General features: G+C 38.2%; 2 protein-coding genes across 6 annotated transcripts in view; one reads left to right on the top strand and one right to left on the bottom strand.

Moving 5' to 3' along the window:
* Nucleotides 5,281-26,820, bottom strand: part of LOC109723931 (mannosylglycoprotein endo-beta-mannosidase) — a 53,628-nt gene continuing 32,088 nt past the window's right edge. For 2 of the 3 annotated variants that reach the window (XM_020252444.1, XM_020252446.1), the window contains 7 exons: nucleotides 20,994-21,042; nucleotides 20,634-20,864; nucleotides 16,896-17,065; nucleotides 16,612-16,816; nucleotides 6,700-7,383; nucleotides 6,370-6,597; nucleotides 5,281-6,295 (listed from right to left, as the gene is read on the bottom strand). In XM_020252444.1, the coding sequence (XP_020108033.1) occupies nucleotides 5,498-6,295; nucleotides 6,370-6,597; nucleotides 6,700-7,383; nucleotides 16,612-16,816; nucleotides 16,896-17,065; nucleotides 20,634-20,864; nucleotides 20,994-21,042 (2,365 nt within the window). In that variant the 3' untranslated portion in view covers nucleotides 5,281-5,497. The remainder of the gene's footprint in view (nucleotides 6,296-6,369; nucleotides 6,598-6,699; nucleotides 7,384-16,611; nucleotides 16,817-16,895; nucleotides 17,066-20,633; nucleotides 20,865-20,993; nucleotides 21,043-26,820) is intronic. The other variant, XM_020252445.1, reaches the window with a different exon arrangement.
* Nucleotides 24,238-26,820, top strand: part of LOC109723932 — a 28,822-nt gene continuing 26,239 nt past the window's right edge. For 2 of the 3 annotated variants that reach the window (XM_020252448.1, XM_020252447.1), the window contains exons 1-3: nucleotides 24,238-25,974; nucleotides 26,066-26,196; nucleotides 26,277-26,352. In XM_020252448.1, coding sequence (XP_020108037.1) covers nucleotides 25,740-25,974; nucleotides 26,066-26,196; nucleotides 26,277-26,352 — 442 coding nt within the window. In that variant the 5' untranslated portion in view covers nucleotides 24,238-25,739. Of the gene's footprint in view, nucleotides 25,975-26,065; nucleotides 26,197-26,276; nucleotides 26,353-26,431; nucleotides 26,688-26,820 lie in introns of those variants that run through there. The other variant, XM_020252450.1, reaches the window with a different exon arrangement.

Below are 26,820 nucleotides of genomic sequence, written 5' to 3' on the forward strand. Positions count from 1 at the left end.
GAACCCTGCACAGGGTCCGGACCCCGAGAGCAAAGTTTTTAGCATTCCAGCTGAAACTTCTCCAACCAGCTCTCCCTTGTCCATATACACTATGCAACTTTTTCCAAAGCCTTGGGAGTAGTTTACGGACCGTTCCAACTCGTCCGACTCCGCGCTCCGATCAATTTGACGGAAGCTCGGTACCACTCGACGGGGATGCGATATGTTACAAAGGGAGTGGGGGGTGAGAACATGTACACACGTCTCCCCTCCCAGTGGGTACAGCAAGCCGACGAGGGCAAGAGGTACTCACCAGTCAAGGAGGATAACTAAAAGAGTAAACAACAGTAATACAGTAGCAATAATACCGGAAGGAAAGGGAACAGTAATAGAACATATAACTACCACTACTGTAAAGTAGAATAGAATGCATACATGGATATCATACTACAGTAGCAATGATGCAGGGGTAAATAATAGTACAGAGGAATATAACTAGTCGCTACTGTAATACAAAACGAAGTGCAAGCATGCATCAATAGGACGATCAGTCCTAAATATACCCAATCAAGAAACCTGCCATGTCGGTCCACAGACCTCAAACCTATGCCACTGCCACTTTACCTGTATATATCCCAAACTAGGCCACTGAGCCCCCTATGTCTCCTATCTTGTTATAGGACTTAAATGGATGCATTCTTATGTTAGATATGCCATGATAGAATTTTTAAATACATGATTCATACATGTTATGTGGTGAAATTGTTATACTCTATTTAGAAGAGATGAAATTGTTATACTCTATTTAGTAGAGGTGAAATTGTCATACCGTATTTAGTAGAGGTAAATGTTAACATCCTTTATTTAGTAAAGGACATTTTGCATACTCCATGTAGTAGAGAACATTTGATGAAATCGTGTATGTTATACCTATGTAATCGTAATATGATGACTAGTTCCTCTTATACAAATATAGGAATGCATGTTAGAGATGAATAATAGTATCATATGAGACACTATATTAGTTAGTAAAAGTGTTGGATTCACACTTGTAAGGTAATTAATATACTTGCTTTAGATGAAGGTGAACATGACATATTGCATGTTAATGACAAGATGTGGACTTAAGCATGTTGCATTCTATTTAGTTGAACAACTAAAATTGATCATATGAGGTTGCACTTGACCCCTAGGTCGATAGATAAAGATTCCAAGTTTTAGGCATGATGAAAGAGTTTCCTTACACTTTCGATTATATAAACGGCATGTTGGCTTAAATGGGCCAGCATCCTGCCCTGTGGCGAGAGGCCATGTGGGCCGAGTCATGTTCGAAATGACGTGAGGCTGGGTTGGGCCGAGTCATGTTCGAAGTGGCGTGAGGCCAGGTGGGCCGAGTCACAATCGAGACCCGTGGGCGCTATNCCTTACACTTTCGATTATATAAACGGCATGTTGGCTTAAATGGGCCAGCATCCTGCCCTGTGGCGAGAGGCCATGTGGGCCGAGTCATGTTCGAAATGACGTGAGGCTGGGTTGGGCCGAGTCATGTTCGAAGTGGCGTGAGGCCAGGTGGGCCGAGTCACAATCGAGACCCGTGGGCGCTATTTCTGTACGCTTTAAGTGAATTGGTTGCGTATTTCTAACAACTCGAGTTTTTGGGATTAATGGTTAGCGCCAACGATCCGACACGGCATATGCATATGATTGCTTGAATCTATTGGAAAGTAGTGATAACATGATAATTTTGATACTCCATGTAGTGGAAGCTATGTAGCAAATCGCATGCATGATATGAACCACAGTTTCGTTGACATCCTTATAGTATATTGAACATGACAATTGTGAGTTGTTCTTTTTGTGCTAGTAGAAACGGTGCATATCAGAAAACCACTTTAGGGTCTTGAATGACATATGATATATTAGAACAGGCATACCACTAAGTTCATTGGAAATGAAATATGACATTTATGCATAGTATTCGACCTTGAGTCGAGGTTTGGAATTTCATATTTTAGACATGATGATTGAGGCTGATTGCCTTGGACATGACGCATATGATCACGCTTGCTTGTCATTGTGCTCATTCGCACAAGCTTATGAGGGCCGCTCCCTACAAGCTGGCACTCCTGAGTTAGCCTTCGCGACAACATGCTCGCCCGTGCGGGATTGGGCGCCGAAGTGTATTGTCGTGGGTGAGACTCATTCCTAGTGGGGGAATGTTGACTACCACAGGGCAATTAGGCACGTCACAAGCCTGGACTTTACCTCGTGTAAGTCCCTCGTTAATTGGATAAAAGTTACTTTAACTTGACATTAGGATGGACATACTAGCAAGTTGATACCTTGTGACACTAGTCGATGCATACCTAGTAGATGGACATACTAGTGAGTTGTTAGCTTGTGACACTACTTGATGCATTCGTAGTGATTGGTCATTGTTTGCATTGACAACTTTAGTGATAACAAACCTATTACTTATGATGATTAGTATAGAAATATAGCTTCATGATGACATTAGCTATTTGATGGCAATGACAGTATAAGACTTTCATTTTAATTAACTATGGCATATAGTTTAAAAATGTACAAGCATGTAAATTGCATATACATTACTTGCGTATGTAACTGTAGAGATTTATATACATGTTAGTGAACATATCATGTAGAGGCATGACTAAAATTGAATGTTCAATTTATTGTTAACTATATACTCAATATTTATTACATATTAGCATGCCTCGGTTGATCTAGTGGTGTAATTTGCCACTCTCGGCGGCTTACCCTCTGGGAACTATTGTTTAATAGTTATCACCCTCATTGGTTTATTGTTTTTGTTTCAGAGCCTTCGGCGGCGGAAGGGGCTAGGGTTCGTGGTAAGGGGTTAGCGACTAGCTAGAGCCTCCTCGATGTTGTTATAGATGGACCCATAGAATTCTTTCTTTGATTTTAGTTCAAGGATGTATAATTGTACTTTATTGGAGATTTCTAGTATTCATGTTGTACCTCTTGATTAGATTATTGTAATCTTGAGATGTATTAGTTTTGAAATTTTGTATCTAGTAGATTTAAGATCTTGTTCTGATTACCATGTTTAGGAATGTTTTATACTTCTTCCTTTATGATTGTTGTAGACGACTTGTGTGCACCGGGGGTATTCGTTGTACACGGCGGGTCTGTGCACGCGCCCGGTGGGCTTTCGCTGTGACCTGGAGCGTGACAGATTATATTGGTATCAGAGCCTAGGGTTGAGTCTTAGTGGACCTAATAAACCTTAGGCCGGTTGGACGATAAGAACTAGGATCGTGAGAGATGGGGTCTTTTGTGACTTGTTGGCGAAAGTAACATGATTGGGTCATATCTTTAGTTCCAAAAGTGTTGGAGTTGGATTGAAGTGAACAACTTCTATGTCCTTGGAGAGTCACTTTGGCGGCTGACAACGTGACATCGAGGAATAGCGGGAGTCACTTCACTACTTTCGTGTGATTGAGGGGCTTGTGCCTTTGGGTGGGGATTCGTAGACATAGGTTGTCTTAACCTACGTCTGTTATGTCTGTTGCTTGTTGTAGCTCGGGATGCCGAAGACGCACTCCGTGGCGGCCAAGGTGACCAAGTCGGGGAAGTCTGCATCCTTCGGATCTGGGGAGGTCCGGAAGTTGAGAGCTTTTGATTGGTGTTGTGGAGCGGCAGTCATATGTGGCGTTATTTCAAGCCGAGGCCGTACTCCAACAAGACGAGGGAATCAAGCAGCCGGGAGACTTGTTGATTCAGCAGGCAGTCGACTTCGGGAAATTCCTTGAGATTTCGGGTTGTGCCTTAACAGTGGAGAAAGGTATGAAGGCTTTTGGGACCGCGAAAGAAACCACCAAGAGTGGTAAAGACGGTGAATTTGCACTAAAGGCAGTGAATGGTTCACCGCCTTCATAAGGCGGTGAACCATTCACCGCCTTCACAAGAAAATTATAAAAGACGGTGAATCACCGTCTTTATATAAAAATCCTAATGTGGCACCAGGACTTTTTTCAAAAATAACCCTGTGAAAGTTCGTATTTGCCAAACTAACCCCGTGAAATTTTTATTTGTAAAACTAACCCTCCTTTCGCCACGTGGGCGCCACGTCAGGGATTCCTCAAAAAGGCGGTGAATCGTTCACCGTCTTTGTAATTTGTTATAAAAGCGGTGAATGGTTCACCGTCTTTAGAAGACGGTAAACCATTCACCGCCTTTAGTGCAAAATTCCCCTTTCCGCCCTTTTCCCTTTCCGCTCTCTCAAGTCCGCCTTTTCTGTGCCCTCGAGAAGACGGGGAACGATTCACCGTCTTATCAAGGACACCATATTATGGACTTGGAAAGATTTGCGCAGTGTAGGGATTTGTACTAAAGACGGTAAATGGTTCACCGTCTTATGAAGACGGTGAACTATTCACCGCCTTCACAACAAATATCAAAGACGGTGAACGATTCACCGTCTTTTTGAGGAATCCCCGACGTGGCGCTCACGTGGCGAGAGGAGGGTTAGTTTCACAAATAAAAATTTCACAGAGTTAGTTTGGCAAATACGAAATTTTACAGGATTATTTTCTAAAAAAGTCCGTGGCACCAACGTGGCGGAAGGAGGGTTAGTTTTCCAAATAAATTTTTCACATGATCATTTTGCAAATTTCAATTTTCTTGAGGGTTAGTTTATAAAAAAGTCCAGCAGCGAGTGTGACGAAGACAGGGAGGTTAGAGAGAGTGAGATAGAGAGAGCGGCAGAGAAGGGTGAGAGCGAGTGAGATAAAGAGAGCGACTGAGCGGGAGGCTAAGGTTAAACAATAAAAGACAGTAAATCATGTACTGCTTTTAATAGTGATGAATGATCATTACATTTAAAATCAGTATACCAATCATCGCAAATAAAAGCAGTGAACAGTTCAACAATTTCTTAATTTTAGAGTGAGTTAAACTCTCTTTAAAGCGGTGAATGATTCGCCATTTTTAAAAGCAGTGAATAATTCGCTGCTTTCAGTATTTTTTTTCCCGAGAATCCCATCCTGCGTGCTAGAGGCCTACTTTTACAAATAATTTTTGTTGAAGATTATTTTTATAATTATAAAAACTGATAACATTATTTATAAAAGAAATTCACTTATTCACGTCATAGAACTAGATGCAACAAAGCACAACAAAACCCGATGCTAAGGCCGAGTTCTAAGATAGTACTGACTCGAACGTTGGATTATGCACTGTCGTCGTGTTTAGAACCACCTGACCTATAACATATGCTTTTACTTTAACACTAATCCTTTTCTTTTATTCTTAATGTTAGATTTAACACTATAGCAGTATCAGTAGGAAATCACATAGCAGAATCTCGGTGCATAACAGTATTACCGAACAGCAGTCCTATCTTCAAAAATTAATCAAGACCACAACTGAACAGTTTTCTTGAATAACACCGTTTCTTCAAACCTTTTCCCTCGGAAAGCACCTCAGAATTACGTGATAGCTGATGGCCAAAAGTTTATAATTCCAATGCCCCTTAAATGACAGTATAGCTTTCAGGGTAGTTCCACCCACGAAGGGCTATACGAGGAGTGGTACCCTGCGGCACCTCGAATGAAACATCAATTGCCATCTCCTCGCCGGGTACAAGTGAGAAGTAGTTGTCAGTGTAATGGACAGGAAGGATTCTTGTGTCTTCATAACTTCCCCACTCTTTCTTCACAGCATGAACAGAAAAATGAAGGAAAAAAGCAACCCCCGAATCGGTACCATTGATATTGAACATGTTGGAGTGATGAAGTGATTTGGAGGGAAATGGACGTCTACATATTCTCCTCCACATGCTTTCCTGCTTTTCTTGGAAAGACTCTGGGGCGAACTTTGTCGACTCAAAATTGTAATCGTTGCAATCAGAAAACAAGCCACTTTCCATGCAGATTAAACTTCTAGAAGTTGAGTTCTTTGACGTATTCTGCACATGCATTTCCACTTTGTAGTTGGAACCGGATATGAGAACATGAGAAGTAATCTTCAAGGGTATTTTCTTCTTTTGGTATGGTTCTAACAACATGTAATCTTTTCCAGGCAGATGCAGCCAATAGAAGTTCCTGGAAAGAATTGCTGTATCTGATATTCTGAACAATTTAAGCAGAAGAAAATAAACAGGCTTTGCAGTCTTCAACTTTGGATACTTCAACTCCACAACCTGCTGTACTTCCTTCGGTGGAACCGTAATCTTTTCTGTGACCTTGTAGAACGGGCATGTTCCATCGAGGTCCCACACTGAAATTTCAACTGCCACATCTGAAAGTTCATTGGCCAAAGTATTCACAACCTGGAAAAATCAACATTTTCTATCACTTTCTAGGTAGTACTGAAGCGAAAATGCTTCAATAGTTTTCAATATACCTCTATAAAGTAAGTGGCCAAATTAAGCTGGACATGAACAGGTTCAGCAGCACAGCGACAACCGAAGAATCCTGCAGTTTGATCATGAAGATGATCATAGAACTGTCCTCGGAGGCCTGTCCAGGGGTTCTGAGTTTTCCAAATAAGAAATCCTGTATACTTGGTCCACATTCGAGAAGTCCATCCTTCTATTAGAGCTCTATACTGAACATAGTTAACAAGTTGCGCCTGAAAATAACAAAGAAAAGATCAATAGATTGAATGGTTTTTGAGGGTAAACCGGCTAAACCAGAAAATTCACATAAGAGGAAAGAGTAAAATAGAATTCACCTTAATTTGGCCTACCTCTTCACAAAAATCATCAAGATTCTTTGGTTGTCCATACGGTAGAATTTGATCATGGACCTTCCCAGGCTTCGAGTAAGGAATGTATTTGTGGTATTCCCAAATTGGGTTTGGAACTTCTTTGACATACCCATTATCTCCCTTTTTAAATAATGGTATCTGCCATCCTTCTGGAGGCATTGTTGCTCTGATTGTATCAGCAATAGGCATCCCCACTGAACCGACCTCTGGGTTGAAACCGTACTTGTAGAAATCATTTTTAAAGAAATCTTCGGGATTTTGGATTTCATATGGGCCATCAGTGAAGTCACCTTTTCCATCTGCAAAACCATCCCACATCGATCCTTGAACATAAACGCGAGTTCCATCAAGATATTTACTTGGATCTTCTGAATTGCCAGTAAAACCTTCTCCCCGTGTAGTTTTCTCATCACAAGAAATGAAGAACGGGTGCAGCTTCAAATCATTTTTAAGAGCTTTATTGATATCTTCAGGTGGGGTTTGCTCGTTACCACCCACCCAAAGAGCAAGGCTGGTGTGATTCCTAAGGAGCTTAACAGTGTCCCTGGCACATAGTAGGAAAAGGTCATGATCCAAGGGTCCATCAGGATTTGACACTGGTTGACCTCGTCCATCAACATCTCCAGTAATCCAGAATTCTTGCCATACCTAAAAGGTAATATATATTTTCTGTTCAATTCTTAATATAATGGATACAGTATCCATGAGAAGTCCATGAAGCTGTAATACTTAATTCAAGCTCTTACAAATATAAACGAGAGATGATTTTTTCAACTAATAGATGAAATGATATGACAACAAGAACTGGACAAAAGAAAAGGAGAGCTAAAGATGTCATTCAAGCATTTTCATAGAAAACTTCCAGCAGGTATACTGGAAGATACAAACAATTCAGATACCATTATAATATATATGCTTCTTCTGCAATACTAGATATTTATTAACTTGAACAAGAACTGAGTAAGTTACAGCAAAACAAGGTTTGTTTTGCACGTGGCATGGGGTCGTGCTGATACCGTGTCAACAAAGTTTTTTTTTTTTGGCATTTTTGTGGCAAAGATTTAAATGCCCATCCATACCAGCGGTGCCCCCCGTACCATATCGTTTCGACAAGATATCGGCATGACATGACCCTCATACCAATGGCATGACTCAAAAAACCCTCTTTTTTTGAAATTAGCAAGCAATTTCCTCAAAAAAATAAAAAAAAGATTTGAAAATTAGAATATATTGCTGTCAAAGAAAATAAATATGTCATGCCATTGTGTGTTGGCACAGGTATTTTTTTGTGACCGACACACATCATCTCGGCATGGCACAGTAAGCAAGTTTTCGACAAGATCCCATGCCACATCACTTAAATCCTTGTTTTGAAGGATCGTTTTGAATTTTTCTTGTGGTAAACAGTTTCACAAAAGTTTTTCGATATGTAAAATATGTAGATCTTGTAAATCTACTAACATTTGACGCAATTAATAAGTTCCATTGCATAATAAGACTGATTTTTAGTTGACAAAAAAACAAATAAGAATATTTTCTTTAATTTCTTCTACCACTTTAGATCTACTGACTTATCCATGGTAGTGTTTTCCTATAAAATTTAACCCAACTATGGTTTTGATTTTGGTTTCATGCTTGTACTGTCATCATATATATATATATATATATATATATATATATATATATATATATATATGTAGTGTTTTTTATGTTATTAAGATGTCTATCACTCTATTTTTAACAAATTATATGTGATTTAATAGTTAAACCATTTTTATAGACATTAGAGATATTAAAACACTCTAAAAAACTAATTTTTCATAAAAAATTAATAAAACAAATTTGTGTCAATCCATGCCAATGTGCTAACAGCATGGTGCTGGCACAAGTGGGCATGCCGACATTGGCATGCCTCGTGCCACTGTAGCGTGCAATGGGTCTTGCCTATAGCACCGCAATCCTTCCTTTCAACTAAAACCAAATACGGTATTATTTAGGTCTTGTTTGGATGTGATGATAAAATATTCAACAATAATTTATTCACTATGAAGATTTTCCTGTATGATTAGAAGCTATGAGTTTGATTTTTATTCCTCAAAGTACGCCGTCCAAAATTTGTTAGGATAGTATAATTCACCTACGAGATGAACTTATCTTATTCCGAAAAAATAACTTGAAGGCCAAATATGGTACAGTATAATTCACCTACAAGGTGACTTATCTTATTCAAAAAAAATAACTTGAAGACCGAATATGGTATCCATAAGAGACATTTTGTGACACCCCTTTTCCCAGCGACCATCCATCCTAGAACTACCTTAGTACTAATCTAGTCCTTGCACACTCAACCCTCTTAACCTCTTGTGTCTAGCCATCGCCCAAAATGCTATAGCCGGGTTAAAAAGTTTAGTCATATTATACTTGTATATATAACTATTCAAAATCTTGAAAGTGTCACATTCCTGCCACCTTTAAGCTCTGACATCCTTGTCAAGCTCAAGCATAATCACAAGCACTAGGCGATGTGAGATGCGTCTCGCTAACCTCGTCATCCAGACATTGGTTTAGCCTGTCATTCAAACCCTGACTAAGCCAAGACTCATCCCACATTTTCGGCTAGTCATTGGTTCTGGTGACAACTGTGACACACCGCTTCCAAAGGGGCCATCCATCCTAGAACTACTCACGCCCTAGCACGCTTAACTCTATTAACCTCTTAGACCTAATCACCATCCAAAATGTTAGAGCCTGGTTAAGAGTTCAGTCATATTATATACTTATATATAGGACTATTCCAAATCTTGGATGTAACGACCCGACCAACTAGCAATAATAACTTGTTGGGCCCAAACCACTAGCCCAAAATGCTTAAGCCCAATTGTTATTATTATTAGAGTGCGTGATCTCTTGTACTACCAATCAAAACTTGAAAGAAAGGCAAAAGAGCTTATTCCCTTAGGGTTTCATTGATGTGAACATATAATTACAAGAGGTGTATACATAGCGACCATCATTACCATATAACCTTATAGTATATTTGGAATATACTATTTAGGTTCTCCTATATATATAATGTAATATATACATGCTAAATATATTCTAAAATCCCACTGCTAGCTGAGTATCCTTCGCATGCGGAGATTGGCTCGCAAGGTTAAAAATCGTGAAGTGGACAAAGGCTTGCACCCGACTGAACTTTCTCCCTCAAAAAATGATGATCAAGCTCAATGTGCTTTGTATGAGCATGTAGGAGAAGATTGACAGCAAGATATGTGGTGCTAAGATTATCGCAATAGATACAAATAGATCACCAATGGGAGATTCCAAGATCACGAAAGAGTCACCGGATCCAAACGGTCTCAGCAAGTGCATGTGCCATAGAGTGATACTCTACTTCAGTACTAGAGCAGGAAATAGTAGGTTGCTTCTTGGCCGACCACAAGATAAGATTAGGTCCTAGAAAGATACAATATCAGGAAGTGGATCGGCGTATATCTGGGCAACCAACCCAATCAGCATAAAAAAGGCAACAAACGAGGGATTATTATAGCGGGAGATAAGAATGCCATAGGGTAGTGTCCTACGAATATAACAAAAGAGACGTTTGATAGCTTGCATGTGAGGCTCGTGAGGTGCATAAAGATACTGAGCAACTATATTGACAGCATAAAAGATATCCGGCCGTGTGAAAGTAAGGTATTGAAGGCACCCAACAATCTGACGATAAATATAGAAATCATCAAGAGGTCGCCCCTTACGAGACTAGAGGCGAGTAGTAGTAGAAAGAGCAAAAAAAATTGGCTTACTAGCAAGAAAACCATGATGCTGAAGTAGTTGATGCGCATATTTCCGTTGAGTCAGATAAAGGCCAAAAAGGAAGCATGTGACTTCAATGCCCAAAAAATAATGTGAAGGTCCTAAATCCTTCATCGCAAACTCCCGTTGTAAAATACTAGTAAGAGACGCAATAAGAGAAGAAGAGCTCCCAGTGACAATAATATCATCAACATAGAGGAGAAGAATTAAAGTCCCAGAAGGTGAGTGACAAGTGAACATCAAAAGATCTGCAGTGCTGCTAATAAAACCAATCTCTAAAAGAAAGAGCGGTAAAATGCTGAAACCAAGTCTGAGGTGTCTACTTGAGTCCATATATTGCCTTTTTCAGTTGATAGACATGATTAGGAAAGAAAGAATGTACAGAACAGGTGATTGTTTCATATAAACCTCCTTAGAAAGAGAGCCATGAAGGAATGCATTCTTTACCTCAAACTGTCAAAGTGTCCACTCCAAAGAGAAAGCAACAGAAAGAATAGTACGAATGGTAGTCGGCTTAACAACTAAAGCAAACATTTCATCAAAGTCAACACCCTATTGCTGCTTATAGCCCTAAGCTACTAGTCGATCTTTGAGATGCTCAAGAGAACCATCTGCCTTTTGTTCGACTCTGTATACCCACGTTCAGCCAATAAGATTGATTGGTGGTGGAGAAGGAACAAGATCCCAAGTAGAATTTTCTAAGAGGGCATGAAACTCCTTTGTCATAGCTGCATGCCAACATGCATCTTGAAAAGCCTCAGCTTAGCCTCGTTAGGAAGTAAAGACTGTTTAAAAGCCAGGAGCGAGGTAGACGCAATCAAATCCTTTGTCATAAATCGAGTGAGCATAGGGCATATGCAAGAAGGGATAGGTGGTGCTATAGGTGAATTAGGTAAGGTAGAGGATGATGCGGGTGGCGTTGTATCCGTATGAGTGGAGGCAGAAGGATCATATAGTGGTGAAGAAAATTCATTAGGAGAATTGGGTGCAACAGTCCTGGAGAGGGGTCGTCGGGTATAGACATGGAGCTTTTTGCGACCAACAGCAGAGGTATCATTCTCATCTCTAATCTGTGAATCATCAGAGTTCAAGTTGGTAGGAAATTGAGGTAAATACCCGTATGGTGGTGAAACTAGTTGGGGAAGGTGATCGGTACAAGAAACACTAAGACCATAGATAGGGATGGAACGCGTGAAACTAAAGCCGGATATAGCATCAATTAAGAGACGGACTCTCACCCAGTAAGGGAGAATTAAATATAGTTTTGAAACAGATGAAAGTTTGAATTCACAAACACCGAAGAATTATAAAATTTTGAAAGACAAGAAAAAGAAAAAACTGTTTCAACAAAGGTAACATGCCGAGAAATAAAGGTTTTACTAGTGCTCGGGTAGCGGCAGCAAAAACCTTTATGCCTATTAGACAGTCCTAAGAATACACAAGGAAGGGATCGGTGAGAGAGCTTATGATCAGCAACATTCTACAGGTTGGGATAATACAAACATCTAAATATCTTAACAAGTTGCAAGTCAAAAGGGCATAAAACCATGCAAAATATTGTATGGAGATTTTTCTTTTAAAACAGTAAGTGAACGAGTGCAACTGACAAGAAAAATAGCAGTTTGAAAAGCGTCAACCCAAAAACGAGGAGGCATGGAAGCTTGACGAAGCAAACTTCTAATGATGTTAGCTAAGTGTCTATGTTTCCTCTCTGTTACACCATTTTGTTGTGGTGTATGAGTACAATGAAACCTATGAATAATCCCATTCTGTGAGAATAAAGTAGAAAATTTTTCATTCACATACTCCGTATAATTTTCAGATTGAAAAGTTTTGATTTTTCGATGAAAAATATTTTCAACTATGTCCTTGAACTCTAAAAATTTTTCAAAATCCTCATATTTAAATTTTAAAAGATAAAACCAAGAAAATCGAAAATAATTATCCACAAAGATTACATAGTATTTAGAGCTAGAGACTGAAGGAACACTAGACTGTCATACATCAGAATGAACAAGGTGAAAAGGAAAAGCAAATTTTGATTCAAAATCGGTAAAAGATAGTTTGATATGTTTTTCCATATGATAGGCATTGCAAATAGATTAATTTATTTCAGAACTACTATCAGAAATAACATTATTTTCTTTAATAAACTTTGAAAGAACAGGTAAACCAGGGTGACCTAAACATCTATACAGAATATCTCCACTAAATCTAGATCCAATTATGAGTGGTCCTGATGCACAACCATACATTTAAAACACTAATTGATTGTCGTTGTTGTTTGTTGCATGCTCCTCGGTAGTTTGTAGTGCCACCATTACACCGTTATTGGCAAGTCAGGGAGTTCTCAATTGCTCGAATCTTTTCCTAGACAGGGCACCACGTATGAATTGCCCGAGACTCTTCCTACTCTAGGTAGGTGGTTGGGTTAGTCATTGACTCATCGATACACTCGATGCATAAGTAGAATCTCGCATATTGTACATCAACTCTAGTTGTAAACACAATCTCACAGATATATCACATTGTTGTTGCTTCCCAATTATTTACCTTATTAAATCATTACTATTCTCTTACCGACCGGTTGAGAAAAACTTGCCTTCATCAGCTTACTGTACCCACTGGAAAACTTCATAGTTTCTTATTCCTGTTTATAGGATGCGTTGGACCAGGCGGAACACGATGTGGAGTGAGGACGCATATTGGACTGCGTAGTATAGATAGTTATGCCTATGTATTTTGGAACGTGGACAAATGTATTATTTTGGAAAGATGACAGTCGTAGGAATACTAAGTGGATTCTATGTGTTCGAAAATCTCATTCCGTTTTGTAAATGTTAAAGTATTTTGAAAAATTGAAATTAATGATTTTTGGTTTACTTCCACATTGTAAGCAGGTGTTTTGTACTTCGATGTCCTACGCGTACAAATATTCAATCCATGTGGCGGGTCTGTGCGTCTGTCCAGTTGAGTTTCCGTGCCAGGAGTGACAAAGATAACTATATGACACTGTGGTCTCTTGACTGCACAATATATACATATATATATATATATATGTACATATATATATATATATATAGAGAGAGAGAGAGAGAGTGTTAGAGCTGAAATGCTATCGGTAGCAAACGGGCTCCGTTGCCACCCATTTGTTTTCGATGATGGAGCCTCCAAATCGACGATCGGCACTGTTGAACACGATCTATTCCACTTGAAGCATCTAGTAACCAAATTTTATGCTTTTTTATATTGTTCTCTTATCCATCAAGTGGACACAAAATGAACGGCTAAAAATGAATATTCTTTAAAAAGTGATGATAGGAATCTTGTAATTAAGATCAAGAGTATAAATCTTGTTCTAAATAGTTTAAAGAATTTTCTAACTAAAATTGAAATGCTTCGTTAAATAATCACATAAAAAGAGATACGGTTTGAGTAAATTGACCAGTACAAATTTATTAAATTTTAAATTTAATCGATATATATATATATCTCTCTCTCTCTCTCTCTCTCTCTCTCTATCTCAACTCGATCTTATGATAGCCATCGTTTGCCCGAGGCAACGGTGGGTAAACAAAAGCTACTACCTCGGAGGTTTAGCTGCTAGCCGTGGCAACTTGTACTAGATATGGTGAACTTCATAAATCTTTGGTTTAAAGTTTAGAAAAACTGTAGTAACTGGATTACTAGTTTCCCAAAGTTTTAAATATTAAAATTACCAGCTATACTCCGCAAAAGAGTAAATTGCCACCTTTCTATAGGTTTAACTAACNTAGCATCGAGTCATTGGTGCTATTAGGTTTTCGGCCCTTCGATGAAGGGATGCGCGGTTAGGATAATAGTGGTCCCCTAGGGTTAAGTGGGTGGTTGGTTGAATAGCATGATTTAACGGATAAAAATGGTCAAACGAGTAAATCTACTGGTGGAAAACTTGGTAACAAAGTGCTTGGTGCTATTAAAAGCGCCCCAGCCGGAATCTATGTATATATATAGAGAGAGAGAAAGAGAGAGAGAGAGAGTCCGGCTATGATGCTTGTAAAAGCACTAAGCACTTGGTGCTTAAAAGTTTTCCGTCATTAGATCTAGCTTTTTTACCATTTCCATATGTTAGATCATACTATGCAACCAACCACACACTCATCCCTAAGGGACCACTATCATTCTAATCGTACATTCCTTAATCCAAGGGCTGAAAACCTACAAGCACCAATGACTTTGTACTTTTAAATTATATGAGCTCAATTCTATATATATAGAATGAGGCAACTATACTATCTAGCATCTATAATACCGGAGCTCTAATACAATAGTCTCGTTTTCGATCTTAGGGTGTTCAAAGCAATGATCCACACCATCAAATTTGATCTAGGATATATGAAGTTCTTAGGAATAAAACTTTAATATTTTTCAACATCGTTTACTTAGTAAATAAATCATGTCAAAATGAACAGTGGAAATTGAACAATCTTTAAAATTCGAGAGTAGGACTTTTGAATTCAAAATCAAGAATGCTGCCCTTGATCTAAATAGTTTAAATTATTTTCTATCAAAATTTGAATAAATTTAGATTTTTCTACTCCGTTAAACTACAAACTCGCCATAGTAGCCATTGAAAATTGACAAGTTTGACTGATTGTCCTTAGCGCAAGTGGCAAAGGGCTTGGTGGTTGGTACCCGAGGTCAAGGTTTGAAGTGCCCGTCGGCACGGACCGTATCCACCGTGCCGTACCGTCCCAACAAGATGCCGGCACGATACAAACCCCGTGCCGATGGCACAGCTCAAAACCCTCTATTTTTTAAATTAGTAAGTAATTTCCTCAATAAAGTTCAAAAGATGTTATCAAAAGACATAATAAATAGTTAGAATATTTTGTTGCTAAAGAAAATAAATATTTCATGCTATTATGTGTCGGCACATAAGAATTTTTTTGACCGGCACGCATCGGCACAGCTCGGCACGCACCGTGTTGTGCCTTGTCGGCAAGTTTCTGGGATTCCGGCACTACCTCGTGCCACGGCACTTAAATCCTTGCCCGAGGTCCCAAGTTCGAATCCTAGTTGATTCACATTTCTAGCTAAGTTTAAATGAAATAAACAAAGCAGGTAGCATGCTACCTATCTCTCAAAAAAAAAAAAAGACAAGTTTGAAATGGTTTGATCATAAAGTAAACTATGTTGAAAAAATATAAAATTTTATTTCTAAAAATTTCAAATACCCTAGATTAGTTTTAACGGTATGGATCGTTGATTTGAACACCCTAAGATCGAAAACGAGACTATAGTACCGGAGGCCCGGTACTATAGATAGTATAGGAGCCTGGCTCATATATATATATATATATATATATATAGAGAGAGAGAGAGAGAGAGAGAGAGAGAAAGAGAGAGAGAGAGTTGAGCTAGAAAACTATCGATATTAAACGAGCCCTGTTACTACCGATTTGTTTTCGATGATAGAGCTTCCAAATTGACGATCGGCTNAGTGCCTCCAAATCGACAATCGGCACCGTTGAACATGATCTATATCACTTGAAGTGTTTAGAAATCAAATTTCATACATTTCCGATATTATTCTCTTATCCATCGAGTAGACACAAAAATGAACGGCTGAAAATGAATATTCTTTAAAAAATGATGATAGGAGTCTTGTAATCAAGATCAAGAGTATAGATCTTGTTTTATATAGTTTAAAAAATTTTCTAACAAAAAATCAATTGGTTTAGATATCTTTATGCCGTTAAACGAGAAAACGCCTCATATCGACCATTAAAATTACAAATTTTGAAACCCTTTGATCATTAGGCAAATGATGTCGAAAAGATTTGAAATTTGATTTCTAAACACTTCAACTAGTAGAGATCATGTTCAACGGTACCGATCGTCGATTTGGAGGCTCCATCATCGAAAACAAATGGGTGGCAACGGAGCCCGTTTGCTATCGATAGTATTCTAGCTCAACTGTATATATATATATACATATAGCCACCTTTTCAAACATTGCTGACTATTTTCTATTCTACGGAAAGTGATAAGCACAATGCGCACAGAAATTTATCTTACCAACAAACCATATAAATCACAAAAATGATAGAACTCAGGCCTCTCTGCCAATCCACCACCCCAGCAGCGGAGCATGTTAAAATTCATATACGCATGAAATTTAATATCAGCCATGTATCGTTTCTTTGTAAGTCTTAGTAGTCCATCTGACAATATCCAGTTCCCTCCACGAATAAAAACACGTTGCCCATTCACCTTGAATAATCTGCACATCTGTATGTTAGTTTCCAATATTTTTACAAGTAGAAGTTATTAATGTATAAGCTTCTGGAATGAATTATTACCTTCCACCAGTAGCTTCATCGATCGTGCTCTCAATCTTGCGAAACCCAAAGTAGTGATTCCATGAATCAGACTCTCCAACTCCTTTTACATCAACTGTTATATTAACATTGTATAAAGATTGCTTTCCCATTCCATTTGGCCACCATAAATTGGGCTTGTAGAAGAAGAGCTGCATGTAGTTATAAATTACTACCACACTGAGCTAACAGCAACGGGAAAAACAATGGACACAATTTTCAGGATAAGGTCATCAAATTTTAAATATGTGACAAGGAACTCTGCCCCATTCACTTCAATTCTCAGCATAAGATAGTTGCTTAAGTGCAAGATCTCGAACTAGAAACCAAGGTTTTAAGTGCCCGTCGGCACGGGCCGTATCCACCGTGCCGTACCGTGCCAACAAAATACCGGCACGATACAGACCCCGTGCCGATGGCACAGCTCAAAACCCTCTATTATTTAAATTAGTAAGTAATTTCCTCAATAAAGTTCAAGAGATGTGATAAAAAGACATAATAAATAGTTAAGATATTTTGTTGCTAAAGAAAATAAATTTTTCATGCTATTATGTGTCGGCACATAAGAATTTTTTTGACCGGTACGCATCGGCACGGCTCGGCACGCACCGTGCCGTACCGTGCCGGCAAGTTTCCGGCACGACCTCGTGCCACGGCACTTAAATCCTTGCTAGAAACCACCCAACAGGTATCACTAGTCATGGCCTAGTTTTTTTTTCACAAGACAGCCAACTATTGTCTGGTGACACATCAGAAGTTTGCACAAGATCAGCTCATGAAAAAGTTGGACATATTTATTAATGGACTAACAACTATTTAGCTCAGGCAAGAATTTAAGTGTCCATCGACACGGGCTGTATCTACCGTGCCGTATCGTACCGACAAAATATCGGCACGATATAGCCCTCGTATCGATGGCACAACTCAAAACCCTCTATTCTTTAAATTAGTAAGTAATTTCTCAATAAAGTTCAAAAATTTGAAAAAAGTACATAATAAACAATTAGAATATTTTATTGCTAAAACAAATAAATATTTCATGCTATTATGTGTCGGCACACATGAATTTTTTGTGACCGGCGCATATCGGCACGGTCCGCCATGCACCGTGCCGTACTGTGCCAGCAAATTTCCGGCACGAGCCCGTGCCACGGCACTTAAATCCTTGAGGTCAGGTATGATTATCAGGTAGTGGATGCATGACGAATCATAGCATCCTCCTAATCTCCAAAAGTTTTTTGTTAAGGATGAAATAACCTTCTAGTGTAATGTGGCTGCCCGTATTGCATACAGGCACTTCGAGGTGTACACGAATCAGGGTAACACAGAATAATCACTTTTTTTACATGCTGTTTCAGTGCTTTCAGTAAAGGACTTGGGCCTTGTGAATGCTTCACCTACAATAGCCACTTTGAGTGCTTTAGAGCTTCAGAAATGCAAAAGCGCTTTTCAAGTTTCAAGCCCAACTCTTCTAACGTCACTGATCACATCTCATTATCACATCTCCTTTGCACTGGCTGTCGTAAGCAAAGCATTCCAGAAGCTCTTATGAAGTATCTGACACTCAGAAAGCATGTATTGCACGAGTAAGGTATCAAATACATATCCTAAATGGACACTGCAGTTAAAAGTATCTGTGCATCATACCTAGGAGCTATTGCTGGAATTACCCATTGTCATCCAGTGGAATTCATTAACATCATCCATGTTTTGCCTTTTTATTTTAAGCAAGTTTATTAAAAATCTATTTTTGACGGAACACACCAATGTGAATCTAGTCTAGCATAAGGAAAGAAGGATGACTGGTTGTAGTGAAACAAACTCAGCGCATCTTGGTCCTCATCTCATGCTAGGTGGGGTTGGCTATATAAATCTTCCAGAATCCAGATTATTGAATTCTTCAGAGATCCATCAAATGAATATTATTTTGGCACTCATTCTACTTCAAGATAATGCCTTCTCCCAGAACTTCCTAATCACCACTACTAGATGGTTTTTAAGATAATTAAGTTTCCAACTTGCATCATCTTGCTCTTTCTATGAAAGAAGAGATGGGTTTCCAAAAGAAATAGGTAAAGCAAAGCTTTCCCCAATCAGACAGGAAAAAAAGAAGAGGTAGCCTGCATAGAGTTAGTTTACCCCCAGAAATTTTAGGAATTAAATTGCTTGAAATTAAAAATGATTCAAATATGAAATATTTAGGATAAAGAAGTTTAAGTTAGGCATGATATGATTAGGTATATAATAAACAATTCTATATTATTTTAAATTCAATGATTGATCAATGAACCTTAAGTTCTGCTTATGAATGGAACTTACGTTAATCCAACTATTGGGCTGAGCCCGAATATAGTTAATCGATATTATGAATTTGATTTGTCTGGGAATCAATCGTTGGGATAACATTGGATCTCTGAAATCAACTCCAAACCATACAAAATTCAGTGTTAACTAATTGGCAATAGTTCAGGTTTATATTCGTAATTTGGAAGTAAGACGACTAACGGATAAGTGTAAGTTTACTTAGATGCAAGTTTAGCTCACCAGGGTGATTTGACTCTTCTAAGCAACATTTTATCTTGTAAATTGAACCCAATTGAAAAAAAAAAAAAAAAAAAAAAAAAAATTATATAGCCAATATCAAAAGATTGAGAGACAGAGCCAATTGTAATGACACAGTCCACTAGCACCAACTTGTTGGGCCCTAACTACTGGCCCAAAACACTGCAGGCCCAATTACTAATACTAGACTGTTTAGTCCTTGTATACCCAGATACAATACTTTTTCAATCCAATACAGGACTATTAGGATGCTACAAACTTCCCCCCTCTAGACCCTGACATGATTATCATGTCCAATCACAATATAGATCAGGATCTCTACGTGATGTGAAATTCTAGCACCGAGTTTTCACACTTCCGACTAGTAACTACTTTGACACCATATGGAATGACCCAGTCCACTAGCATTATTAACTTGCTGGGGACAAACCACCTACCTAAAATGCTTAAGCCCAAGTTACTAATACAATTAGAATGCTAGTCCTTATATGACTAGACACGATCCCTTTCTATCCAATTTGAGACTAATTCTAGAGTGCTTAAACCCTTCTCTTAAGTTGTCCTATCCGCCATGATGGTAAAAACCAATGTAAAAACTAGGTCGAACCGGCTAGTTTGACCAGTCCTACCATGACCCAGTCTATAAAGCGGTTCGGTTAAACCCTTTAGACAGGATAGTCAAAAAACCGCTTTGAAGCATTTGAACAGGTGGTTCAACCATTAAACCAGTGAACCAGTCCGGTTTTAATCAAACTAGGGCGGGTTGTTTTTATCAAGTCATATGAAGATCCAACGGCTTAAAATCAACTTAGCTTAGAATCAACAGTTTACTTTTTGATGTGGATTGTTAGGAATGTAAGAATGTAAACTCAGACAAAATGTTTAAACTCTTATGTGGTAAAAATTTGAATAGGTATATGGATCCATATACAAGCTAGACACATCTACATCTACATCCATGTCTAACTAAGCTCGTATATGAATATCAAATTTAAAGGGTATTGTACTATTGTCTAATCATCTTTTTCAGATCTTGCAGCACTATCATGCTTGGAATAGAGTACATTTCTTGAATCATCGATAACATGGCTAAAATATGGTTAAAACAATGTTCCACTAAACCCGCAATTTGGAGAATAAGAAGATACACGTACTTACTGGAGGAATTGTATACTGAACAACTGAGGAAGGAGGAATGGATAATTCATAACTTCGAAGATGCTCCACCAAGCAAATGTTTCCCTCTAGTTCATTTGAGACTTGAATACTCAATGAACACTCTGCAAGCCATGAACTTTGGTTTTGCAATTCAACAGTTGTATGCAGGTAGGACCTCTTAAAATCATCAAAGAACGATGACACCAAGTGAGGATCAGATATCTTCACAGGCTGCATTGAAGATTGAACTTGTATGAGAAATATGTATTAGCACCTAATTTCATCCATTAACTTGGAATATATTTTGCTCATTTGAACTAATTCTTTGACTGAGGTATCAGGCAGTCAACGGAAACTCACCCCAGTAATGGAAATTGATACTTCATCCCAGATCCCAGTGTTCCTATCCCTGCGTTATCATGAAAAACAAGCGGATTGTGAATAACAAGTTTCTCACAAAATGCATTTTCAATATGCCAACAGAAATTAACTCAAGCCACTTGCTCCATTCAAGAGATGCCAAAACCGACTAAAATGATGTAATAACCTAAAATTTTTAGTTCAAGTTTTGTTGGGTTTAACTGTTTTTTGTCCAGTTTATTCAGCTGAAGAAATTTTTCTTCATGTCATGTTCCGGAACATGGTTTGAAGTTTTAGAACATGACAGAACTCCCTCTTGGCAAAAGTTTCAGCCTCTGCAGAACTCGAGAGGAAGTTTCGAAAATTGGGCATGTTCCAGAATTCCAGAACATGATCTGCAGAGTGTGTGCGTGAGTGATCTGCAGAGTGTGTGCGTGAGTGGGTGGGTGTGAACCATGATGTGGAAAAGTGAGGAGTGTATTTGCAACTATCCACCTGTACTATAAATATTCCCTTAGCTAGCCCTAGCCTCTTTTTCCTCTTTTCGCCTCTTTGAGTGCTCTCCCTCTCTTCCTCTCCTTCACTTCCACTCTCACCCTCAGTCAGCTGTTCACCCTCCCAATTGCCGTTCGTCATCAATCTCTCTCTTGGAGGTCTCTCCCAACTGAGATCTACTTCATCCTTCACTCCTCTGGACTCTTGCGCGAAAGCCTCCACCATAACATCTCAACTCATCTTGTCCTCCCCACCATAGATTGGTACCCATTTCATTTCATACTTTGTTTTGGTTATGCTTTCTGGTGATTTCTTGGGTATATTGCCTCGTTAGGGTGTTAGGAAGCCTAAATATTTTTCCTTTTGAATCTCTTAGAATCCATTGTTGTTTCTCAAAACCATAGAGGCTGAAATGTTAGATCTTTGATTTCGATTGCAGGTTCTTGATGCTTCATGTATATCTTAGCTATCTTGAGCTTTTGGAGTGGTTAAATGGCTTTTTTGGGTTTGATTTCTTGGAAATCTACTTCAACTAAAGTTTTTGTTGTTTTCGTGGTGTTCTGAAACCTTCTATTCATGTTTCGGAACATAGTAGGGTGGCCTGAGAGACAAAGCCCTCTGTCTTTGCAGAACCTGACATGAGGTTCCAGAACCTTATGCCATGTTTCGACACCTCATGTCAAGTTCCAGAATCTGCCACTCTCATATCTATTTTGGATCCAGAATATGTGCCTTAGGGTTTTTAGGCCCTAAATTGTGACATATTGACCTTGTACTCATTCTCCTTGGTAGTGTTTGGTTCTGGAACAGGGGGAATAAGCCCTTGTTTTCCCCCTTTGTTTCCAAACGAAAATTTTCGTACCTGAGAACAATAGTTCTCAAGCCCCTGGAATAAACTGGTATAACCCGGTATAATGCTGGAACTGTTGCTCCACCCTTTTTCTAGAACAAGATTGTTCCCAAGTGGTTAATTAAAGCCTAAATTTATTTTTAATTATGGTATTAAATCATTAATTAATTTAATTAATATATTTAAATCATTATCCATTGCTTAAATAATAAAGAAATTAATTAATTTATTACTTATAATTAATTAGCTAATTAATTATTTTATCTATAAACTAATATTTATATTAATCAACCATTAATATTTTTATTAATCTAATTAATTTTTTTACTAGTTATGTAACTAAAATAATTTACTAACTAATTAAAAAGTTAAATTATTTTTTATATTTAATTAATTAATATATTTTCATTATCTTATACAATATCCATAGGGTAAATTGCATTGTTACCTTCTGAACTTTTGGCGAAGTTTCACTTTACCCCTCGAACTGCTAAAATGGACATCTAACACCCTAAACTCTAATATTTCATTCATGTTACCCCTTCCATCAGTTTTCCGTCAAGCTCCGTTAATTGAAAACTGACGGAAGGGGTAAAACGAATAAAATATTAGAGTTTAGGGTGTTAGATGTAAGGGAATAAGGTGTCGCCCCGTGTCGTACGGCACGGGGCGTGCCGTACCGTGCCCCCAAAAAGAGGGCACGATACAGGGGGGGTCTCGGATCCCCCCCATGTGCCGCGGCACACCTCCCGTGCCGCTCGAGACAAAGCGGCACAGGTTCAGGTGTCGCGGCACTGTGCCGCATGCCCAGCCATTGTTTTTTTTTTTTGCTTGGCTTTTGTTTTTTTGTTTGCTTTTGCTTTTTTTTTCTCTTTGGATATGCTTTTGCTGTGGCCCACAGTCACATGCCCACAGCCTAAGTTTTTTTTTTGTCTTTTTCTTTGGCATTTGGGTTGCTATGGGCATCTGTCACATGGCCACAGCCTAAGTTTTTTTTTTTTTGTCTTTTTCTTTGGCATTTGGGTTGCTGTGGGCATCATGTCACATGCCCACAGCGTAATTAAATTTTGTTGTCTTTTTATTTGGTCTTTGGGTAACCCAAAGGCCAAACAACTATAATGCAAAGGCTGTGAGATACTGAGATTATAAATTCATGCAAGAGCTTCCTGACCTCCGTGCCCATCTTTCTTTCCTTCGTATTCTTTCTTCCCCTTTCTTTCTTTTGCCAGTGCTTAGCAGCCTTAGCTATCTTCTCCTCTCTCTTTTTTCTTTTCAGTTCTTACATATCTTCCTAAAATTATTTTTGTCCTCTTTTTTTCGTCGCTTGAAAAGAAGGCAAAGACATTTCATATCGCAGATTTGCTAGTTAGGTAAGTCAAAAAATTATAATTTAAATTTTTTTATTTATAAATATAGGGGCTAATTTTTAATTGACATATCTGATCCAGCACAGACATCCACTTTCTTTTCGCAAATTATTTTATCAAAATTTCTCGCACCGTGAAGCGTTCGGCGAATCAGGGTAAACAACATCAATCATAATTTCCTTTTTTGCATTAGAAGATATAAAATATTGATAAAATTAAAAGCTAAATGAAATCAATTGATATTTAAGTTTATTTAATTTATTTGTCATTTAGTTTATTGCTATTTCTTTTGATGATCTAACAATTTTTCAAAAAAAATTAATAAAAAAATATTTAAAAATAATTACAAAAATAATTTTAAAATTATGTTTTTATATCTTATAAAAGAAAGGCAGTAATACGATCAAAAGAAATAGCAAAAAAAAAGATGTCTTTGTATTTTGAAAATTATAACCTGCAATAATTTTAAAAAAATAATATAAATAAATTTAAATTAATTTAAGAAAATATAATTTTTAGGAAACTATTTCGCTAACTTTGTATTTTATACTATATTTTTCTGGAATAGATTTTATTTTATTTGTTTGTATGTCAATAATTATAGATCATAATGGCACCTAAACGATCAGAAGATTATGGTTGGCAACATGGACAAATGATTGATACGAATAGGTTTCATTGGAAGTGCAATTATTGTAATATGGTCAGAATGGGTGGAGGTGTCACTCGCCTAAAAAAACATATTGCTGGGGATTTTTCTTAAGTATCGAACTGCCCTAAAGTCCCTCAGGAAATAAGACATGCAATGAAAATTGAGTTAGAATCTTCAAAATTAGCAAAAAAGAAAGTAAGAGATGATCGAGATGAACTAGATAAACGAGCGACAGAATATCCCCTATTGACCCATATGAAAGTATAGGTGATGAATTAGATGCTGATACTAGAGCTGCCATGGAAGCATCTGCACAAGAAAGATGGCAGCAAGATGAAGTCCAACGACATAGAACACAATTTGGACGCTCTTAGTTTGATGCCGGTGGTGGGTCTGGGTCTGCACCATCTGGTTTAGCTCGCAGTGGTTCTGTTAGCCGTTTGTTCGACAGATTTAAAAAAGGACCAAAAAAAAAAAGTGGAAGACATCCAAATATTATAGATATAAACCCAATGGCATTTCCACACTCAGATGCTCAACAGCAGCGTATAGATACAATGTTAAAAAAAGATAAAAAAGGTAGAATTGGTAGAGCAATAGCAAAGTTTTTTCACTTTAGTCATATTCCTTCCCATGCAGCAAGTACTCCATATTATAGATCAATAATTGCTACCATACAAAAAGAAGGTCAAGGAGTTGAACCCCCAACGCCGTATGAGATCTCTGGCAAATACCTTGACGCCGAGGTCAATGATATTCATGCATTGGTAACAAACTTGAAACAGCTGTGGGAGATGTATGATGTGACTTTGATGTGTGATAGTTGGACAGGACCAACAAAAATGAGCATTATAAATTTTTTAATTTATTGTAATGGCAAGATGATCTTTCACAAATCAATCGATGCAACCGGTCGATTTGAAGATGCTGACTATATATATGCATTATTGGAACAAGTGTTAAGTGAGATTAGTGAGAAATGTGTGGTACAAGTTATATCGGACAATGGTGCAAACTTTAAGAAAGCTGGCAAACTATTAATGCAAAGGCATCCCCATTTATTTTGGACTCCTTGTGCAGCGCATTGCATCAACGTAATGATGTCTGACTTTGATGAGATAAATCGGGTAAAAAAAACTGTAAATACTGCACAACATATATCTAAGTATTTGTATAATCATCTTTGGGTCCATACTTTAATGGTGAAATTCACAGGACGAGAACTCGTACGTTCTGGTATCACACGATTTGCAACAAATTTTATTGCTCTAAACAGTATCCTTCAAAATAAAAATGGATTAAAGTCCATGTTTGCATCAGATTAATGGCAAACATCTCGTTATGCCTCCACGGCTGATGGAAAATCGATTGAGCAAATAATTATGTCTACCAAGTTTTGGGATTATGTGAAAGAGATTGTTGATATTGTGGAGCCGCTATATGTGGTCCTCCGTTTAGTGGATCAGGAAAAAATACCTCAAATGGGACATGTTTATTATAAACTGAGGATGGCTAAAGATAATATTAAAAAAAATAATCCACTACGGTGCCAATCTTTTCTAAAAATTATTGACAGACGTTGGGACGTCCAGATGAGCCGGGATCTACACCTAGCAGGTAAGTTATAAATTATAACAAAACTATTTATTACTGATTGTTCATTAGTAGTCTTGTATTGTTAATGGAGTGATTTCTTTCTTAATGATAGGTTATTATCTTAATCCGTCGTACCATCATCGTTATAATCTTGGATTTGATGATGAACTGTTGAAGGCATTACGAAACGTTATCAATAGATTGGAGAGGGATCCAACACATGCTGCTCTTGCCATAAGTGAGGTATAATATTTTTTCAATGTATTATTAGTTTGCTAGATGTTAATATGCTGATTTCTAATTATTATACTATCATAATAAAGGGAAAAATATTTCGTGAATCCTCTGGAACTTTTGGTGAAGCGGATGCAATTAACGGAAGACACAATACCGATCCCAGTAAGTAACTCCATAATTTAGATAGTTTACAACTGACGACAAATCTTATTTGATATATTTTTAACTTTTAATTGTACAGCTGAGTGGTGGCTACAATATGTGTAACAAAGTGAATTCTCGAAATCCGAGAGTTGCACTTCGTCGAGGATCGACTAATGGTCGAGTGAGTACCCTTCGGAGAAGTTATGGATGCACGAAACCCTAAAAGTGCATTGGAATGGAGTCCGCGAGAGCAGAGATGCAGAATCTGCATCTTAAGCAGATTTGCTCTCGGGGACCGATCTCTGGCAGGAGAGACCGGTCCCATCGGCTGAGGGTTGCGGGGTTGCTGATGCAACCGGTCCCTGGCAGGGAAGGACCGGTCCCCGCAGGCGACACCAGCGAGAATGGCCAAAAATTGGCTAAGTCCCGCGAGACGAGCTCTCGGGGACCAGTCTCTGGTGGGCAGACCGGTCTCCGGGGGACCGG

The sequence above is a fragment of the Ananas comosus genome, linkage group 18, assembly GCF_001540865.1.
Source record: "Ananas comosus cultivar F153 linkage group 18, ASM154086v1, whole genome shotgun sequence".
NCBI classification, from domain to species: domain Eukaryota; kingdom Viridiplantae; phylum Streptophyta; class Magnoliopsida; order Poales; family Bromeliaceae; genus Ananas; species Ananas comosus.